At 39.6% G+C, this 17,776-nt stretch overlaps 2 protein-coding genes and 1 pseudogene across 2 annotated transcripts in view; 2 read left to right on the top strand and 1 right to left on the bottom strand.

The window, feature by feature from the left end:
• LOC119914429 (D-dopachrome decarboxylase-A-like) overlaps positions 1-1,893 on the top strand; it is a 29,090-nt gene extending 27,197 nt beyond the window's left edge. The window contains exon 3 of the mRNA XM_038733731.1: positions 1,453-1,893. Within this exon, the coding sequence (XP_038589659.1) occupies positions 1,453-1,525 (73 nt within the window). The 3' untranslated portion in view covers positions 1,526-1,893. The remainder of the gene's footprint in view (positions 1-1,452) is intronic.
• The window catches only part of LOC119914378, a 267,025-nt pseudogene that overhangs the window by 68,122 nt on the left and 181,127 nt on the right, over positions 1-17,776 (bottom strand).
• On the top strand, positions 11,776-17,575 carry LOC119914406 (ladderlectin-like). Its single transcript, XM_038733713.1, has 9 exons — positions 11,776-11,808; positions 11,954-12,023; positions 12,262-12,291; positions 12,609-12,665; positions 13,222-13,254; positions 13,444-13,535; positions 16,403-16,528; positions 16,654-16,753; positions 17,282-17,575. The coding sequence occupies exons 1-9, from the start codon at positions 11,785-11,787 to the stop codon at positions 17,350-17,352; spliced, it is 603 nt and encodes a 200-aa protein (XP_038589641.1). The 5' UTR covers positions 11,776-11,784; the 3' UTR covers positions 17,353-17,575.

Raw genomic sequence — 17,776 nt, forward strand, 5'->3', positions numbered from 1 at the left:
GAGAGGACCCCCAGACCCCCCCACTCAAATATATTTCAGCATTGATGATTTCTATAAACAGTGTTAAAATATTGTCACATATTGTTCTCAAGACACCAATATGGTGCATTTCCACATCTTGTGAGCTATCTTCACATTCCTAATCTGAGCCCTTATGTCCCCACTAATTTTCAACAAAAAGTAACCCCTTGTGTGTTTTCTCTTTCTCTTGTTGCAGTAGACGATTGCACGTTATCAACATGTAGAAGCAATATTTTGGAAAGGGGGGCGGCACCTCGATTTTGTGTTTCCCGTTATATAAATAAAAAGATTTCCACCATAAATTTGTGCTTTAATGCTCAAAATCTTGTGGGGGAGTACCACCAGACCCTGCACAATCCAAGAAAACAGTCTCTGGCTTCACACACTGTTTCTAGGAGGAACAATTAATTTATTAATTAAATATAATTGCTATTCAAATGGCTTTTTTTCCCCTGGGAAAGTAATAAATGTGCTGTTTGTCATTCAGTTATGTGCTTTTTAAATGTTATTAATAAAAATAAGAACAACAGTAATAATAATAATCAACAATATGTCGGGCAAATAGCCTTCATCCCTTTTGATGGGGTGTGGTAAGGGACATGGATAAAGAACAGAGGGTGCTGGCCCAAAAAAGGTTGAGAACCACTGATTTATGTAAACACACAGTCCTCCTCCCCTCATCTTACCGGACTCTAGTGTCCTGTCTGCGCGTAATAAACTCCTCCCGTCAAGTATGACAGCATCCTCTGGGACGCTGCTATACAGCCAGGTCTATATTGCACAAGCAGTATATTGGCTGTCAGCTATGTACAGCATGCTAGCCTCACCAACTGTATTCTAACGTTAACATCCTTACATGTGTGCTAATAAGTTTACTTCAATGCATTATTTTTGGACAAATTTGTGCTGCGGTGTTCATGATTCTACCATTCAACTCCGGACTGATTCAGGAATCTTCACTTTGGGGAAAAGTCGATGCAAATCAATAGCATCTAACCCTACCCCAACCTCTAACCGCATACAAAGAACTGCAAAGTAGCATAAATCATCAGAACACTGGCAACAATCCTTACTCCAGCGCATGTTCATGTTTTAATTCAGACTGTGTACAAAGAGGAGGGGCTATTCACAAACAGGTCTGTTTGTGTGAGAGAGAGCCAGAGCCAGAGGAGGGGCTGGCGAAACTATGCAAAATCTGTTCTGTGTGTACAAAATAAATTGTGCAGATTTGCAGATTACACTGTATTTTTCTGGATAAGATTTTACACAACACAATGTAAAAATGTACATTTCTGGATAATTAAATATATGTGGATCATAGTACACATTTGTGGATTGTCTTCAGTGGGTTACAAATAATAAAGTCCGATTAAAAACTTCCATACATTGGAATTCAAGTACACTAAGGAAGCACTTTCTTCTGATTCACAGGATTGTTATTCAATTCCACGCGTTGCAGCTTCACCAGGTCGGGAAGAAGGGAACCATCATGAGCTTCTTGTGAAGGACACATCTTACAGTCCCATTCCTAAAAGAAGACAGCATCAAGCACACACTGTATTTCCATGTCACGTCCATGTGCAACCATGTTTTTCACCTATGCGGTTGTTCCTAAAGCTGTTAAACATGATGTTAATACATTTTATTTTGAATGATTACTAGACCTATGACCCCTGTGTTACCATTCTTGAAATCTGTGCCTCTTGTGAATCTTGCAGCCTTGAGGAATGGAATGGTGTAGATGACTTTGAAAGGATTTGTGCTTTCCTGTCAGACAGAATTTGTAATGCAAAAGAAGGGCTCACATTCTTTACTGAGTTTGGAAAGACAGTTGCTATTATTTAGCTATTAAATCTGGATTAGATAAATACAGTTTTTGTTTTTCCTTTTCCTTTTGGTACTGAAGTAAATCAATATATCTACTTACTAGAACTTTTAATACCTCTGTACCTTTAAGTTTACCTTCATCTTAAGTAAAGAAGTGTGGATGTAGGACTCTTTCATCATGATAGTGACACTGAGCAAATAACGATCATTCATTTGGGACTGACATTTATATAAAATGATTCTATCAAAAAGAAATTCTTTTCAGTAGAAAGACAGACATCTGTAGGGTTAACATACCTATTAAGCACATCACAAACTTTGAGTTCAAATTACATCAAGAAAAATAATGTATTGTCATACTTGATATCTTATGTGTTTTTTACTACATACCTCGTGTAATTTTAAGCCAATTGGATAATTGCACACTGAGATATGGGTATATGTTCGTGCTCGCTGGTAGACCATTTTGAAAGAAGACAAGGCCCCTACATTCATATTTTTTAGATGTTTTAACCTTTTTATAGTCAAAGTTCACTTTTTATTGCATTGAGAGATTAATGTTTAGAAATATGCATAGTATTACTTGGGACTTGGATGTGGGAAATAGTTACAGTTAAAGACTGTTTTGGAGATGTAGCACATGGTGCCACAGAGTATGGCTAGCGTACTACTCATATTAGACTTGTGTGGTACCCTAATATAGTACATCACAGGTTTTACTGTCTTGTATTTTGCATATGGCGATTCTTACTGCTAAATTATTAATAGCTGCTGTAGAGCTGTAGCTCTCACACTTTGTCTTCGCTCTTTATTATTTTAGTTAGTAGGAGAGCTGTAGCTCTCACACTTAAGTTATCTTCGCTCTTTATTAGTGTGAGAGCTGTAGCTCTCTTCTTTAACTTGCTGTATCTTCCTCCCTATTTGGAATTTAGACACAAGATGTATATTTTTATGCTCAACTACTCAAGACTAAAAAGTCCAAAATGAAAGCATTTATCAGTCCAAGATTTTAAGCAAATAAACTTTTGTATCAACAAACTTGCTAGTATGGAGATAATGTGATCCACATTATCTCCATACTAGCAAGTTTGCTGGTGGTTAGACCATGAAGGGTCTGGGTATCTCTGGATAATCTGTAATTCATTTGTAATTATAAAACGAAAATATCGTTTATCTGTTTTTTGTTTCAAAATGAAAAACCAAATAACCATTTTTGATGGTTTGATGGTCATTTTATCGTAATTTCTTTTTGAACAAAGAATGAAGAGAGTCTGTGAACGGAAAAACGGAAGTCACGTGTTCTATTCCTTTTTTGGAAGGGAAAGCAACCGGTAAAACCTTCAAAATAAAAGTAGCCCATGTACCATGTAATTAAAGAGGTGATTTTAGACTAAAACTAACATAAAATAACGTTTTTAGTAGGTTATAAAACTAAACTAAACCTGGGTGTCGAAAAAAAAAACACTTTAATTAACTGAAATAAAAATTTAAAATAATAACTCTGGCTGTTAGGGAGAATAAACATTTGTAAGGCCACTGGTGACCTGTAACTTCAGATTAAGACAAGTGAACTAATGTTATATGTAGCTTAGGATCGCAGTTAGCCTATTTATTTAAGTTTCTATTATTTCATTCATAGTTTAGTTTCCTAAAATATTTTATAGGCCTTCTTGCTATGTGGAAGCTCAACCAGCAGAGGTCACTCTGCCCCTTTCTGTGGCGCCAACAGGCAACAAGGGTTTGAACTTTTGACTTGTGTTTCTATCAAAGAGAAGGCTGCATTGCTACCAAAGGAAGCTAATCACTGAGTTTGAAGGGTGTGCAGAACTTCACCTGCCTCCAGCTGCTCTTTCTATGGTGCTATAGCTGCTAAAAACCTCAGCTTCCACCATCTACTGTTGTTGTCAAAACAAAACTCTTCCAAAACAAATCTATAAAGTTGTATAATTTTATTTTCCTTTGCATTTTTCTCCAGTGTAATATACTTATTATGTTAGTTAAGTAGATTAAATGTTTTTAATACAGCCTGTAGTTCTCATTAGTTATGTGGGCATACTTATGTGTGAAACCTGGTGAGCATTAAAGGAAAAACTTGAGTTTGGGGAAATCTGCTGTTTACGTGGCCACCCTGTCTGTTTCCTGGAGGCTGAGTGTAATATGCGCTGATAACTGGATTGAGTTAATGTTCCTGATCATTTGGTGGGTTATGTGTTTGTTGCAATTTGCAAGTATGTACAGCACTGTTGATGTGGTTCCATCTTTATCCTTGCAGACATGTTGCAACATTAAGACAGTGTGAGGGATGTGTGTGGACAGATTGATTCAATGCTGTGTGTTGCTTGTTCTGTGGGACATGTCTGATATGTTAAAAGGAAGAGAATTCAGTCCTGCTCTGAATCTGCTGATTTGTATCAGATGTGAGAAAATGTCGTTAGAAGTTGCTGTTGGTATTCTGTGACGTGACAGAGGGAATATCAGAAGGTTTTTCTTCTGAGGTGTTGTGAATGAAAGGCTTAATGTCCACATGAAGCTCGGTGTCCATCTGACTGATGACCCCTCAGATTGTTAACTGGCAGTAAAGGCTGCTCTGGAGAAGACTGAACAATGTGCTCAGACTTTCTCATCTGTTTAGAGGAGTTTGGCCCCAGTCCCCTTTAGTAAAAAGACAAACAAAAAACTACCATGTTTGTGTATTGATAGCTAGCTGCTTAATAACTCTGATAAAACTAAATATTAACTGATGGTTCGAGTTTGATAACAATGCTAGCTGTTTAAATTTAAGCTTGTATTTCACTAAATTAGTTAGCCTGTGTGGTTATCCATTTTCTTGTTGTGATGGGTAGGCTTTCGGCCTAGTAATGCCACAATCTAGTTTCACCCTCTCGGGTAAACTCCACCCTGCCTCTCCAGTAGCGGGCACACACCTGGAGACAATCACCTCATTAAGAGTTGATTCTTCTTCTCTTCATCGAGTTCTCTTGAGGCGTAGTGTGGCTAGGGAGCAGGTTAGGATTTTGGATGGTATGCCATCCAACCTTTGTGAACACTTTTTTTAAATTGTTTTTATTACAGGCATTTTAAGCCACCTGTCGCTGAGACCCCTGTAGACTGCATGGCATGTTCTGCTACAGTTCACCACAGATGGCCGTGGAGGTTGATACACTGAGTTGCCTTAAATGTTTGCACTTTGAATGAGGTGGAGTCAGCTGGGTGGATGATTTACTGCATTAGTTGAGGGTTGTATAGCCACTACTGATTTGCTGCCTGATCAACTGCTGATTTTTGTGTCCTGATTTTAAATGGGGATTCTTTTTATGAGACTGTTGCAGGTGGATGGGCCCTGTGATTGTTTTTGTCAACTGCTAGGTTCTGCTAAGGGTGGGGCAGTTTGCAGCCCTTCTCCCTCTTCTTCAAGTGTTCTGCCAGACTGACAGGGTGGTTGACTGGGAGCCCCTCTTCCCTTCACTGCATGTCGTGTCGTGTGTGTGTGTGTGTGTGTGTATATGACAGCTGTGTGCGGACCTTTAACTGAGCCTTGTTGTGTGTGACTTGCTGTCTTTAGGTGGTGGTGCACACCTGTGGGTGGTGGTGTCAGGGCATCCTGGTGGCAATTGTGCTTTTGCTTTTATCCTTTAGCATCTCTGCAGCATTGGCCTTAACATCTTGTTGGTTTATTGTTTGAGCTTGTGTAGTTAATAAAACTGCCCAAAACCTGATCTTTAAATTTTGATGTTTCATAAATCACCTTTCCAGTTGAAACCCATGTCTATCTTGTAAAGAAATGCTCTATAAAAATTAAATCCCATGGGTTAAAATGAGACATTATATCATGGATGTGTTCCTAAGCTTGCTTATTTGCTTATAGCGCTATGCTAACCTTCCTCCTAAGGAGGACCGTAGTCCAAAAATGTTCAAGTAGCACAGAATTAATTTATAACAATTATATACATATTTATAATATGTCTGATCTCCTTCTCCTTGTGTGCAGTGACCGTTTTATGATGTGAGGCTTGTTGGATCTGAACGCTGGACATGGGTCTACAAATGTTGTAACTAAATCTACATCTGTCTGCTGCAGAGGATCTAACCACAACCTGGAGCAGGAACTAGTATAAATGACTGTTGGTATAACATTATTTACAGTAGGTTTTAGTCTTCACTAACCCACTATGCTTGTAAATCATTTATGGGGATATGTGAGTGAAAGAGTTGCACTGCAGAGTCCTGCTTCACTGTACTGTTGTACATAAAAGCCTACTGTATATGACACGTGTATTAAAAGACATAAGTTGACATCATCCTTATTTACAAGAACTGTGCCACAATTACAAGCTGTGGTTACCATAAATCATGATGTATGGTGCTGGAGGCAGGAGGGGTGTTCTGCTTTGTCCTGCCAGTCCAGCATTTATTTGAAGAGAGAGTGATAGTAGGTCCCCGCGACCCTGTACGCAGGATAAGCGGTTGATGATGGATGGATGGATGGATGGATTGTGATAGTAGGTGATGGGGCCAGCCTTGCTACTATCGTCAGTCCTTAAACCTGCACAGGCTCACATCCTCCAGGTATTGGGGAAACTCTGGGAGGTCCTGAGATGAGTACCAGGGAGAAAAACTAAATGACTCAACTTCACTTTTATTTTACTTTACACAAGTATGAACAGTACAGAGCTCGGCCTTTCCCTGGTGGTTCATCAAACAGAATTAAACCCAAAAAAGCATTAAAAGATCTGAAAGCCCCAGAGCTAGAGATCATTTTTGACTCTCATTAATGCTCACCAGGTTTCCCACATAAGTATGCCTACATAACCTATGAGAACTACAGGCTGCATTAAAAATATTTACTCTACTTAACAAACATAAGTATTTTACACTGTCAAAAATTGCAAAGGAAAATAAAAAGTTTACAACTCCACAGATTTGTTTTGGAAGAGTTTTGTTTTGACACATAACAGTAGATGGTGGAAGCTGAGAGTTTTTAGCAGCTATAGCACCATAGAAAGAGCAGCTGAGAGGCAGGTGAAGTTCTGCACACCCTTCAAACTCAGTGATTAGCTTCCTTTTGGTAGCAATGCAGCCTTCTCTTTGATAGAAACACAAGTCAAAAGGTCAAACCCTTATTGCCTGTTGGTGCCACAGAAAGGGGCAGAGTGACCTCTGCTGGTTGAGCTTCCACATAGCAAGAAGGCCTATAAATATGTTAGGAAACTAAAATATGAATGAAATAATAGAAACTTAAATAGGCTAACTGCGATCCTAAGCTACATATAACATTAGTTCACTTGTCTTAATCTGAAGTTACAGGTCACCAATGGCCTTACAAATGTTTATTCTCCCTAACAGTTATTATTTTATTAGTTATGTTTTTATTTCAGTTAACTAAAGTGTTTTTTGCACACCCAGTGCTACTTTAGTTTTACTAAAAACGTACTAATTACATGGTACTTGGGCTACTTTTATTTTGAAGGTTCTACCGGTTACTTTCGCTTCCAAAAAAAGAATAGACCACGTGACTTCCATTTTTGGTTTATAACGAAAAACGAATTGATTGAAGTTCACAGACTCTCTTCATTCTTTGTTAGAAATGGAATTACGATAAAATGAATTGCCAAAAACGAAAAACTTTGAATTGGTTTTTCGTTTTTTGATTCTGACACCAAAACAGTTTATTTGGTTTTTCGTTTTATATTACAAACAAATTACGGATTATCCAGAGATACCCAGACCTTAATGATAACAAAAAACTAAACTTTTCTTCTAACTTAAAACACCAAAATGTTAGCTGAAAAGCCTTTTTAAGCAAATACCTACTTTACCATAAATAAATGATCAAATTGTGGCTTCATTAGATGTCTTCCTCTATAGCTTGCTTGATTAGAGTGCTGGTTTCCACACCCCTTCATCTTCCACACCTCTTTTCATTCAGACCCAGGTTCGAATCCCACCTGCGGCAGCATTGATAAATGCTTTCAACTTCAAACACCTGTGTGCAGACTGTCTTGCAATGGTCTGTTTTAAATGTGTATGTTGTTAGTCTTTCTAAATGCAGTAATTATATATGTGGAATAAGTTTTTCATAAGATTGGTCGCTTTCTGTGTCTTTATGTTATTTTGCAACACTGGACTATATGTCACAGAAAATATAAGCACAAGCAAAACAGTGCTCTGCCACGCATTTGTGGTCATTGATTGCCCTCTATTGGTGCTTTGAAGCATAACATGCATTCAGTTCCCACTGACTTGCTGTGGTGTTTTTAAATTTGTGTCATAGTGTTTCTAAATTCAATCAGTGTTAACCTGGATATCAGTGTTTCCTTAAAATAGTTGATAGCTCTATATTTTATTTGACAACAGTGGACTGGACCTCACATAAATCAGCGCTGGACGGGCCCTCGCACGTGAAGAGTGACAGGTAGTGTTGCTCTGAAGTGTCACGTTCTTGACACTGGTGTGCCAGGAATGTTTGGTCATTGAGTGCCCTGTGTTGGTGCTTCAGAGGCATTTCATGTCCTTGAAAACCAGAGCAAATTGAGAAAGTTGAAATCAGCATTGAAACAGTGTGTTTCAGTAGTGCAGTGATTAAGTCCTTCTCCTGCCAACCCCAAAATTGGTGGTTTGAGTCCAAGGAATGGCATGTTAACCTCAATCCTGAGCTGAGCAAATGGTTCTACAAATGTCATTATTTTCTCAGTTCTTGCAAGGGTACAAAATTTTGAACACACGCCAGGAGGGTCAAAAACAAACAAGAAGTCGATCATTTTGGATTAAATTGTCATATTTGGCTTATCTTAAAGAGCTCATAGTACCTTACTACCCCACCAGAGCACTGCGCTCCCAGAATGCAGGATTACTTGTGGTTCCTAGAGTCTCCAAAAGTAGACTAGGAGCCAGAGCGTTCAGCTATCAAGCTCCTCTCCTGTGGAACCAGGTTCCAGTTTGGGTTCAGGAGGCAGACACCATCTCCACATTTAAGAGTAGGCTTAAGACTTTCCTCTTTGATAGAGCTTATAGTTAGGGCTGGCTCAAACCCTACAGCTGAGACCCCAAATTCTTTTCTCTCCCTGAGAGAAAGAGGAGGGGGGGTTGAGATATCAACCCTCAAAAGACAGCTAAGTAACCCCAAAGGAGGGGGTGAAAGGTTTGCTTTCCCTATTTATACATATTAAAAGTTAAAAGACAGTCTCTCAGGAAACCGGAAACAAGGCCTTAGGAGAACAAAGCCAAGCCCCCTGGGGACACGCCCCAAGGGGACAGACAAACTAAACAGCGGAGCTCTTTGTTGCTCGCTCTCTTCTCGCTCTTCCCTTGTACTTCGACTCTCCAGCAGCTCTCGGCACGCGCTCAGCACCTAACTACCTAACCAGTCTGGCCCTTGGCTTTGAGTTGAGGTCCAATAGTCTGTTAGCTTTAATCCTTAATCAATTCCAGCCTAAAACTCCTAGACAAATTTAACCGAGTTAGCATCATATAACCTGCGTTTATTAGTTCTCTTTCTCCCTATGAATCAAATTCTCCCCACAATAGAACAACTCAATTTACCTTGAACTCATTACACTCATTGTTTGCCTCATCTTTGTTTAGCTATTGTTTATTTCTTTGACGTATATTTAACCGCATTTATATCCACCGTAATCACAGGAACTGTGTGTGTGTTTTTAACTCCAGGTCACTCTCACGGAGGATTTACGCCCTTCGACATCAGACTGACTGATTGATTTAAGATAACTGAGCGATTATTAACTAACCGATCACTAGTGAATAATTGTGTAATTATTAAACTATAAGGTTACCCAGGGGTCCGGAGACCCTGGGCGAACTGAATTTCCGGTGGTGCCCTTTTCGAGGTTTAGGAATTAATATTCTCTGAATATTAATAGTCATAATTTGTATTCCAAAAGTAGGTATGCTACAATGGCCTGACCGTGGGACACCGCTATAAAACAAATAGTTACCAATGTAAAAGAAACAGGTTAATGTCCATCAAAAGAAAGCGATGCTCTTTTCAACAACAGAATACTGGTAATATATCAGAACCAACCCAGCGATCATCTGACTTAGATGTTCCAGTAGTAGCTTTTCAGAGACTAAATACGCTTTTCTACGCCGTTAATGGAAAGTGAAAGTATTTCACTTGCCGGCTTGTGAAAGTGCCATGGTGCGCCCTCACTGGATTTCAGTTGTATTAGTAGAACAATAAAGCCTTACACTGAAAAGGGATTTGCGTGATTTTCTTGTCACGATCGTGGTGTGGAGGCAGGTTGGAGAACCCAAACGCAGGACACAGAGCGGGGCAGGTATGGTACAACGAAGGGTTGTTTTTCCTGGGAAAAAAAATTCTATGCACCCTAAGGATTTAGCTACCGTCCAGGCACTCAAGGAGAGGAGACCAGGACAGCAGAGACAGATCCTGGGTTTTGTCTCATATTACAGATCATACATTAAGCACTTCTCAAAGGTCGCAAAGCCCCTGTAAGCCCTCCTCTCCTCAGACACATCAGGTTCAGACACACCCAACCCACCACCAGCCACAGTAGTCAAGGGAAGGAGAAAGATACCAGAAGAATTCCGCCACTGTGGGGAACTTGGAGAGTGAATGTGTCCTATTAAGCAGTGGCCGAAGCTTGTCCTGCCACGAGTTTTCCATTCCCTTTGTCTTCTATGAGCTGCATCAGAAGATGGGACATTTCTGAGTGGAGAGAACACTGAGCCTAATCAGAGAATGATATCGATGTTGAACATTTCGTCACCAAGAAATGTGACAAAATGGCAAAGAAGGATGAAAGAGGCCTATTCCATCGACAAACTTGTCTGAGCGCAGAGGACCTGGAAAACTAAGAGTGGACAAACACACAGCAGAAAGAAACCTCTTTCTAATCTTTCTCTAACTGTAACCATATACTTTTTAGACCTAAACCTAACCAAACCTTGATCCAAGGAGAAAAATATCATTTAATTCCTAACTCATGGACTCAGGAGACTGGTAAAGTGGATAAAGGTGCACCAAAACATGGAAATAAAATCGTGACAATAAGCTAGGAATCCAGTTTTGCTCTTTCCCACAGCAGGAACAGCAACTTTCCCAGCAGCCAGACGTCAGTGTAGATGGATCTACTTTATTCATACAAATCAATTCTTACACAACAGTCAATGTACTCATAATTGGCTGTGAAGTCTTGAGACACAGACAATAAAATGTTCTGTTATTTCCTTATGATTGTATTATACAGGCATCTTGCTTCCTTGATTAAGGCAGTGATGTCTCTTACATAATCCACTAGAGATTTACAAGAACAATAAATAGACTTTAGACGTTGTTTATTCCTCTATCAGCCTTCAGATGTGGACACAGTTTCTCATGTAACTATTGATGGGAAAAACAAGTGAAACAAGTGAAAGAATCCTCAGCACATGTACATTCAGTCAATAAAAGCCAATAAAGCCAAACAAGAACACAGTTTCATTAGCAGAAAGTATATTTGCTCAAGTACTGAGTGCCTGTTCCTGTGCCTCTATGATTAGTGCTTCTGTGCTGTCCTTTAGTCCAGCCATTTTTAGCCTAGGATCTTTCTTTTCTTGATATCTGTGGCCTCTTTCTCCTCCTTTGGCCATTTTATTATACTAGTGGAGTATATGTGTATATATAGTTACCACTTTTTCCCTAACTTTTATTGATTGTGAATGTAGGACTTTTAAATTCATGCAATAAAGTCTGTATCATTGCTGATACGTGCAGAACACACAACTGACTCACACACACATTCTAACTGCATAATCAGCCCATTATCAGTTCTTCTAAACCATTAACCTGATCTGAAATCACAACTACAAGGGAGTGGTTTGTGTCAGGAAACAGAGTGCAGCGTCATATCTTTATGGCAATCATTTTCCCGCACACAGGGTTGACTCATAGACAGCGTTCTGCATCCACACAGCCTCATGAACGTGACTCTGTGGGTTCAGGTGTGTATATAAAGAGCAGGGTGGCCTCTTGTCATCACTGCATCACTCAGGTAATACTCGAACAACATCAACTCACATTTACCCGACAGAGCTTATGGTTCTGCTCTCTCTCTGTTTATTTATTGGCAGTTTTTTCTCCTCACAGAACAATCAGTGGATCCTCACCATGAAGACTGTCCTGGTCGGTTGCATTTTCCTCTGTGCTGCATTTGCAGGTCAGATTCAACATAAGTTACCCCACATACAGAACTCTCATCCATGTGCTCATGAGTCAGTCAGCATGCCTCTAACATAGAGTGGGACCTGTGCACACTGTCGTAAAGCTGTGCATAGCAGTTCATTTGATGCGTTCATACACACACACACACACACACACACACAGGGTAAACAGAAAGGGAAAGAAGAGTTACTTGTGAACTCCTGTTACTGACCGTGTTGTGTTTCTCTCTGCAGCTCCCGCTGAAGACAAAGAAAAAAATCCAGGTCAGTTTGAAGGTCAACCTAAGCAATGCTTTGTGCTAGAGTTAATTAGTAAATGTTAGAATAATACTGTAACGCGCTTATAAAATGATAACCATTGTCAGTAACCTGCTAAACTATGCATGTTAGTATTATAAATATAATAAGTACAGCCTCACAGGGCAGATAGCATGGCAGAATACTACTTATCTAGTTTTAACTTATTTGGAGAGTTTGCCATTAATATGTCATTGTTGACTTTTTTGTAGTTGTGACAGAAGTGTAATGTCAAGTACTCTTAACTAAAAAAGCAAAGGTCTGATGAAGCGTTGATGTTTCAGAGATGGTCGAGAAGATGCCAAAAGAAGAGGAAGCATTTGTGCCTGTTTCCAGAACTGGTAATCAGAAAGGACCCACATCACTCTTAGCAATATATTCAACTAAACGAAGAAGTTCAAGTAAAGAGATTTTTCAACAAACTTCTCACAATGAGGAGGCTTACGTAACCAACACATAGTCTCCACGTGTACAGTATTCTAACATATATGTAAATATATATACTTTTTGTTTGCCAAACTTGTGGTGGTCCATTAACGTAATCATTTATGTCCCGCTGGCTGCAAACAGGTTACAGGTTTATTGTTATTGTTATTATTACAGTTTTATTTAGTTAAGGTTTGAGAGTCTGCAGGTGTGTTAACTTACGGTAGTTAATAAGCTGTCATGCAATTGCATTGCACATGGTTGTGCTCTGTAAGTGAAAATCAGGTTACAGTTAGAGAATTCCTTATTGCTACGCAGTGTTATAAGCAGCCTGGATTGAACACAGCAGGTGATACAACACGCATTATAATCACGAGTGACTTGAGACTTGACTTGGACTCTAGCTCAAAGACGTGAGCATCTCTGATATATACAATACTAACTGCTGACTGTGTTTGTCTGTTTGTGCAGCACATACATTTGATGAGGGAGCAGCACCTGAGTGTAAGCGCCACAATACTGTTTTGATCTTTGTATTGAGTAATGTCATCATGGCAACAACAATAATACAGCTCTTTTCAAATATCACAAATGTCTAAGTAATAGCATGACATGTTTAAAGGACCATAGCAGTATCTTTGCATGTGTTATTAAATACAACCTCAACGTTGTCCCTCTTTTGTCTCTCTGTAGCTCGTTTTAACTTCTGTCCAGACGGCTGGTTCAGCCATGGCTCTCGGTGCTTCATGTTCATCAATACACCCATGTCCTGGTACAGTGCTGAGGTACTGACTTCTATATTATCATTGTGAGCAGTCGGCCCCATTAAACTCGTACACACTGTGAACAACTTCAATAAAAAAATATTTCAATTCAGTTTTATTTATATAGCGCCAAATCACAACAACAGTTATCTCACAGCGCTTTTCATAAAAGAGCAGGTCTAGACCGTACTCTGTGATGTTATTTACAGAAGCCCAACAATTCCCACCAAGAGCAAGCACTAGGCAACAGAGGCAAGGAAAAACTTCCTTTTAAGAGGCAGAAACCTCGAGCAGAACCATGGCTCAGGGTGGGCGGCCATCTGCCTCGACCGGTTGGGAGGGGGGGAGAGAGAGGAACAGAGAGAGAGGGAGGGAGGCAGCCTACACAATATCCACACAGAGGTACAGACAGTAAAGGTGATGTTGCTATTGTAGCAGACCTAAAAATTTAGTTATGCATTTTAATAAATTTATGAGAATTGATACCCAATTATGAATTAATATTCTTAAAATCAAAATTTCCTCGTTTCAGGGCACCACCGGAGTTGTTATAATCCTAGAGTCTCCGAGTTTTGAATAATCATACAATTATTACAAGTGATCAGTTAGTTAATAATCGCTCAATTATCTTAAATCAGTCAGTCAGTCTCATATCTAAAGGGTCAATTCTCTTGGCAGGAACTAGAAATAGGCAACACACACAGCTCTTGATTATGTTACAGTGAATTTATTCTCTAACTAAGGTGAAAAAAGATTGTTGGATACAGGGAACATAAACATTTGCTGAACAATGAGCCTGGAGGTTCGGTTGGGGAAGCATTTGACTCATACGGCATAGAAGAGCTAATTAAAGTAAACTAATGCTATGTTTTTTGGAGTTAAAATGGACATCTGATCACAGAACGTGTGTTAAGTCTTACTGCTTGTCGAGAGCCTGCTTTTGGCCTGTTGCACGGGTCCCACGCTAGCTGCCCGATCCTGGCTTTTTGCTAGGGATTCTCCGGGGTTCTCCGTGTCTGATTGAAAATGCCTCCTCCGTCTGGCAATTCGGCTGTTTCAGGTTTCCTTCGTTGTAGCTGGCGAGACCACATGGCTTGGTCTGACCTCGGTGAAGTTGGCTTGACGAAAAAGGCTTAGAATGGAACTTGGTCGTTCCTGAATTAGTCCAGTGTAACTTAACAAACTGATAACTTTAACAAATAAAAGAAATAAAGAAAATAAAACAAACAAAGATCGATGTCTCGGCACTTCACGTGTGTAGCTTCAAGCGAAACAAAAGGCTGGTTGTTTCGCTGGTCGACTGAGGGCGTTGCCTGGCGCGGCATGAAGAAGAAGAAGAGAAAGAGAGCGAAGCGAGGTCGCGTGTTGCTCTTTTGTTACCTGGGGCGTGGTTCCCCAGGGGGCGTCTCAGGTTTCCCATGGGACTGCCTTTCTAAACTTAATGTCTAAAGAAAAGAAATCTATTTGCACGTATTATAATCAAATATTTCAATTCAATGGTTGAACGGTTGTACTGTTCTAAGTTAAGCATTTGGTAACAGGAAACAATTGTCACATAATTGGTCAGGATATTTTTACATTTAAAGGCATTTCCGACGAGGGCATGTAATACTTATTTCGTCCACTTGGGGGAGCTCAGGTTACATGAGGAAAGCTTGGATTAAATCAAAGATCGTCTCTACTTAGGAACTGGGTATATTGTTGATTCATCCTTAAATTCAAGCTGGCGATTAAGAGTATAGTAAAACATTTCTTTGTCATCATTTCTAAAGGAATTTTGTGGGAAAGTATTATGTAGTAGTATGATTACATCAGATGAAGGAGTGTCTTGCTGAAAATAAAAACACTGCACAAGTAACTTCTTTTCAGCACTAATATCAACAACAGATAGCAACAACAGTTAACATAACTACTCAAATAGAGGCAAACGTAATCAGGTAACTAAAGATTTAATTAAATGCTTTGAGTCTTTGGAGACTGCAGTCCTTTTACATTAAAGTTCAGTGTCTGGACCATGTCACACTTGGGTGACAAGGGGGTTTTCCTTTTTGATGTGGTAATAAAACAAAGAATAAGGTCAGTTGCCACGGAAACATGTGTGGGGGCCAGTTTTGATAGGCTGTTTAGGGAAATGCCAATGGCTGGTTCGTGTCCCTTTGTCAGTTTAACAGTCAGGCCCGCGTTATCAGCTTCGGAATCAAAAAGGTGCCAGTTTTATGGTCGGGATAGCACTTAGAGAAAGCAACTTTGACCCCTCCCCATCTTCTCTGGGGAGGAGAAAGGAATTTAGGGTAGCTCCAAATTTATTCAATGTAAAATGCACAAATCCACACCGTTGTTCACTACACTATAGACTAAATGAAAAATGGTACAGATATTTACAGTAGTGTTAATGATAATATTCGTAATGATTATAATTACAATAATATATATATATAATATACAATAGTAACAATAGTAGTGTTGTAGCAGAGGGTGTTGAGCAGGAACACGGGGGCAGCAGGTGACCCGCAACCACAGATCCAGACTCCACAGCTCCAGAGCCAGAAACACCTGCAGGAAGTGATAGGAGGAGAGAGGAGAGGGACGAGAAAGCACAAGACTACCGGAAAGGGGAGAAACAACGCGGTTGAAGCTGTGCTTTTCTCATTTGATAGACTTTGTTATTCATTCAGTTAGGCTACCATCGACCCACATGAGGACTGCAACATGTTGTACAACATAGAGGTCTAAAGCCTCTTCATTTTATGTCCACCAAAAGATGAGCTTTCGTTTAAATCAAAACTAAAGACAATTCTATTTGGAGGAAGAAAATGAAATGACTATTTAGTATTTACAATTTAGCTGTATAGCCCCAAAGATCTCTCTGTGCTTCTTCTGTCCAACAGGAGCACTGCAACAGCCTGGGTGCCCACCTGGCCTCGGTCACCAACCCCAGAGAGCATAGCTTCCTTCAGCAAATCACACAGACAGCCGGTCAGAGCATCGCATGGCTGGGAGGCTTCAACCTACAGGTCTGGATTTTTGAAATACTGAGTCAGTCCAGATCAAGCCCAGGACATCTAGACTCTAGACAAGATGGATTTGAGAGCAAATGAATAGACAACAATTCCTTACACTCATGCTCTTTGTCTCTCAGGGACGGTGGATGTGGATTGACCGTGAGGGTTTCTATTACACCAACTGGTACTCCCCCTCCTCCTCCAGCAGCTACCCCTGCATCTACTTACGCACCACCAGTGAGTCCACCTGTTTGCTTTGGCTGGCTAGCTGCATCAGCTAAACTTTTCTATTTTCTCATAGGGAGTATAACGTGATGAAAACACTGCTATAACCTTAGTTAATGTGTTAGTTTAGAGAAAACCTACTATGTGGCTATCTGTGAAGGTGCCGCCTGGCTGTTTTGCTGAAAAGGCCACATTAGACATATTTAGAATTGTCAAATTTGACGTGATATTTGCTGAACTCTTACATCCCAGGTTATAACCTCTATCTCACAGAGCTGTTACAGTGATGGTTGCATGCACTTCCATCTATTTACTCTTACAGTTGTATGTGTGAATGTTATCTGGATTTCTATCTGTCTCAGAGTGTGGATATCTGTTTTTAGCCTTATGGGAGACAATGCCCCCATCAGACTAAACGTGACACTGACTTGTATGTCAGGGGTAGTTCTGATTTACCATATTTTGTGAAATATGGAAAAATCTTTTGTTAACCCCCCCAAAAAAGAATTCAATGTTAATGTTGTTTTTTTTTCTTTTCAGATGGTTGGGGTAACACCCAGTGTGGCTCAGCTTATCGCTTCATCTGTTCCAAGAACCCGTTCAGCTGTTAAAATACATACTGAACATCTGGAACCTTGGGATGTATCAGCTGGGATACTGTTTCTTTTTAAAGCCAATTCATGAATAGTTGTGTGTCTTACAATTTCCTCTTGTGTATTCTTGAAAGAGTTACATGTGTTAAGTAACTTTTATGTAAAAGCATTTCTGTTGAGAAAGGTTCTTTTTAATAATAAAGACTTGGATACAAAGAAGACTGGAAGACTTGGATAAGAATTGGATATGTGTGATATTCCTTTAAGAGTTTGGTTGAAAAGTGGTTGTTTAAGTTCAGTGCTATTACTATAGTAACGTATTTGTTTTAATTTTTTAGTGTACACTTTGAGTTAAATATTATTATAAACTGAATAGATTCTTGATGATGACGATGATCATCTTGATAATCTGACAGATTTATGTACTATAATAACAAGAAAT

The sequence above is a fragment of the Micropterus salmoides genome, unplaced genomic scaffold (assembly GCF_014851395.1).
Source record: "Micropterus salmoides isolate LMB-PRFRI ecotype aquatic unplaced genomic scaffold, ASM1485139v1 Ms_hic_scaffold_1, whole genome shotgun sequence".
NCBI classification, from domain to species: Eukaryota; Metazoa; Chordata; class Actinopteri; order Centrarchiformes; family Centrarchidae; genus Micropterus; species Micropterus salmoides.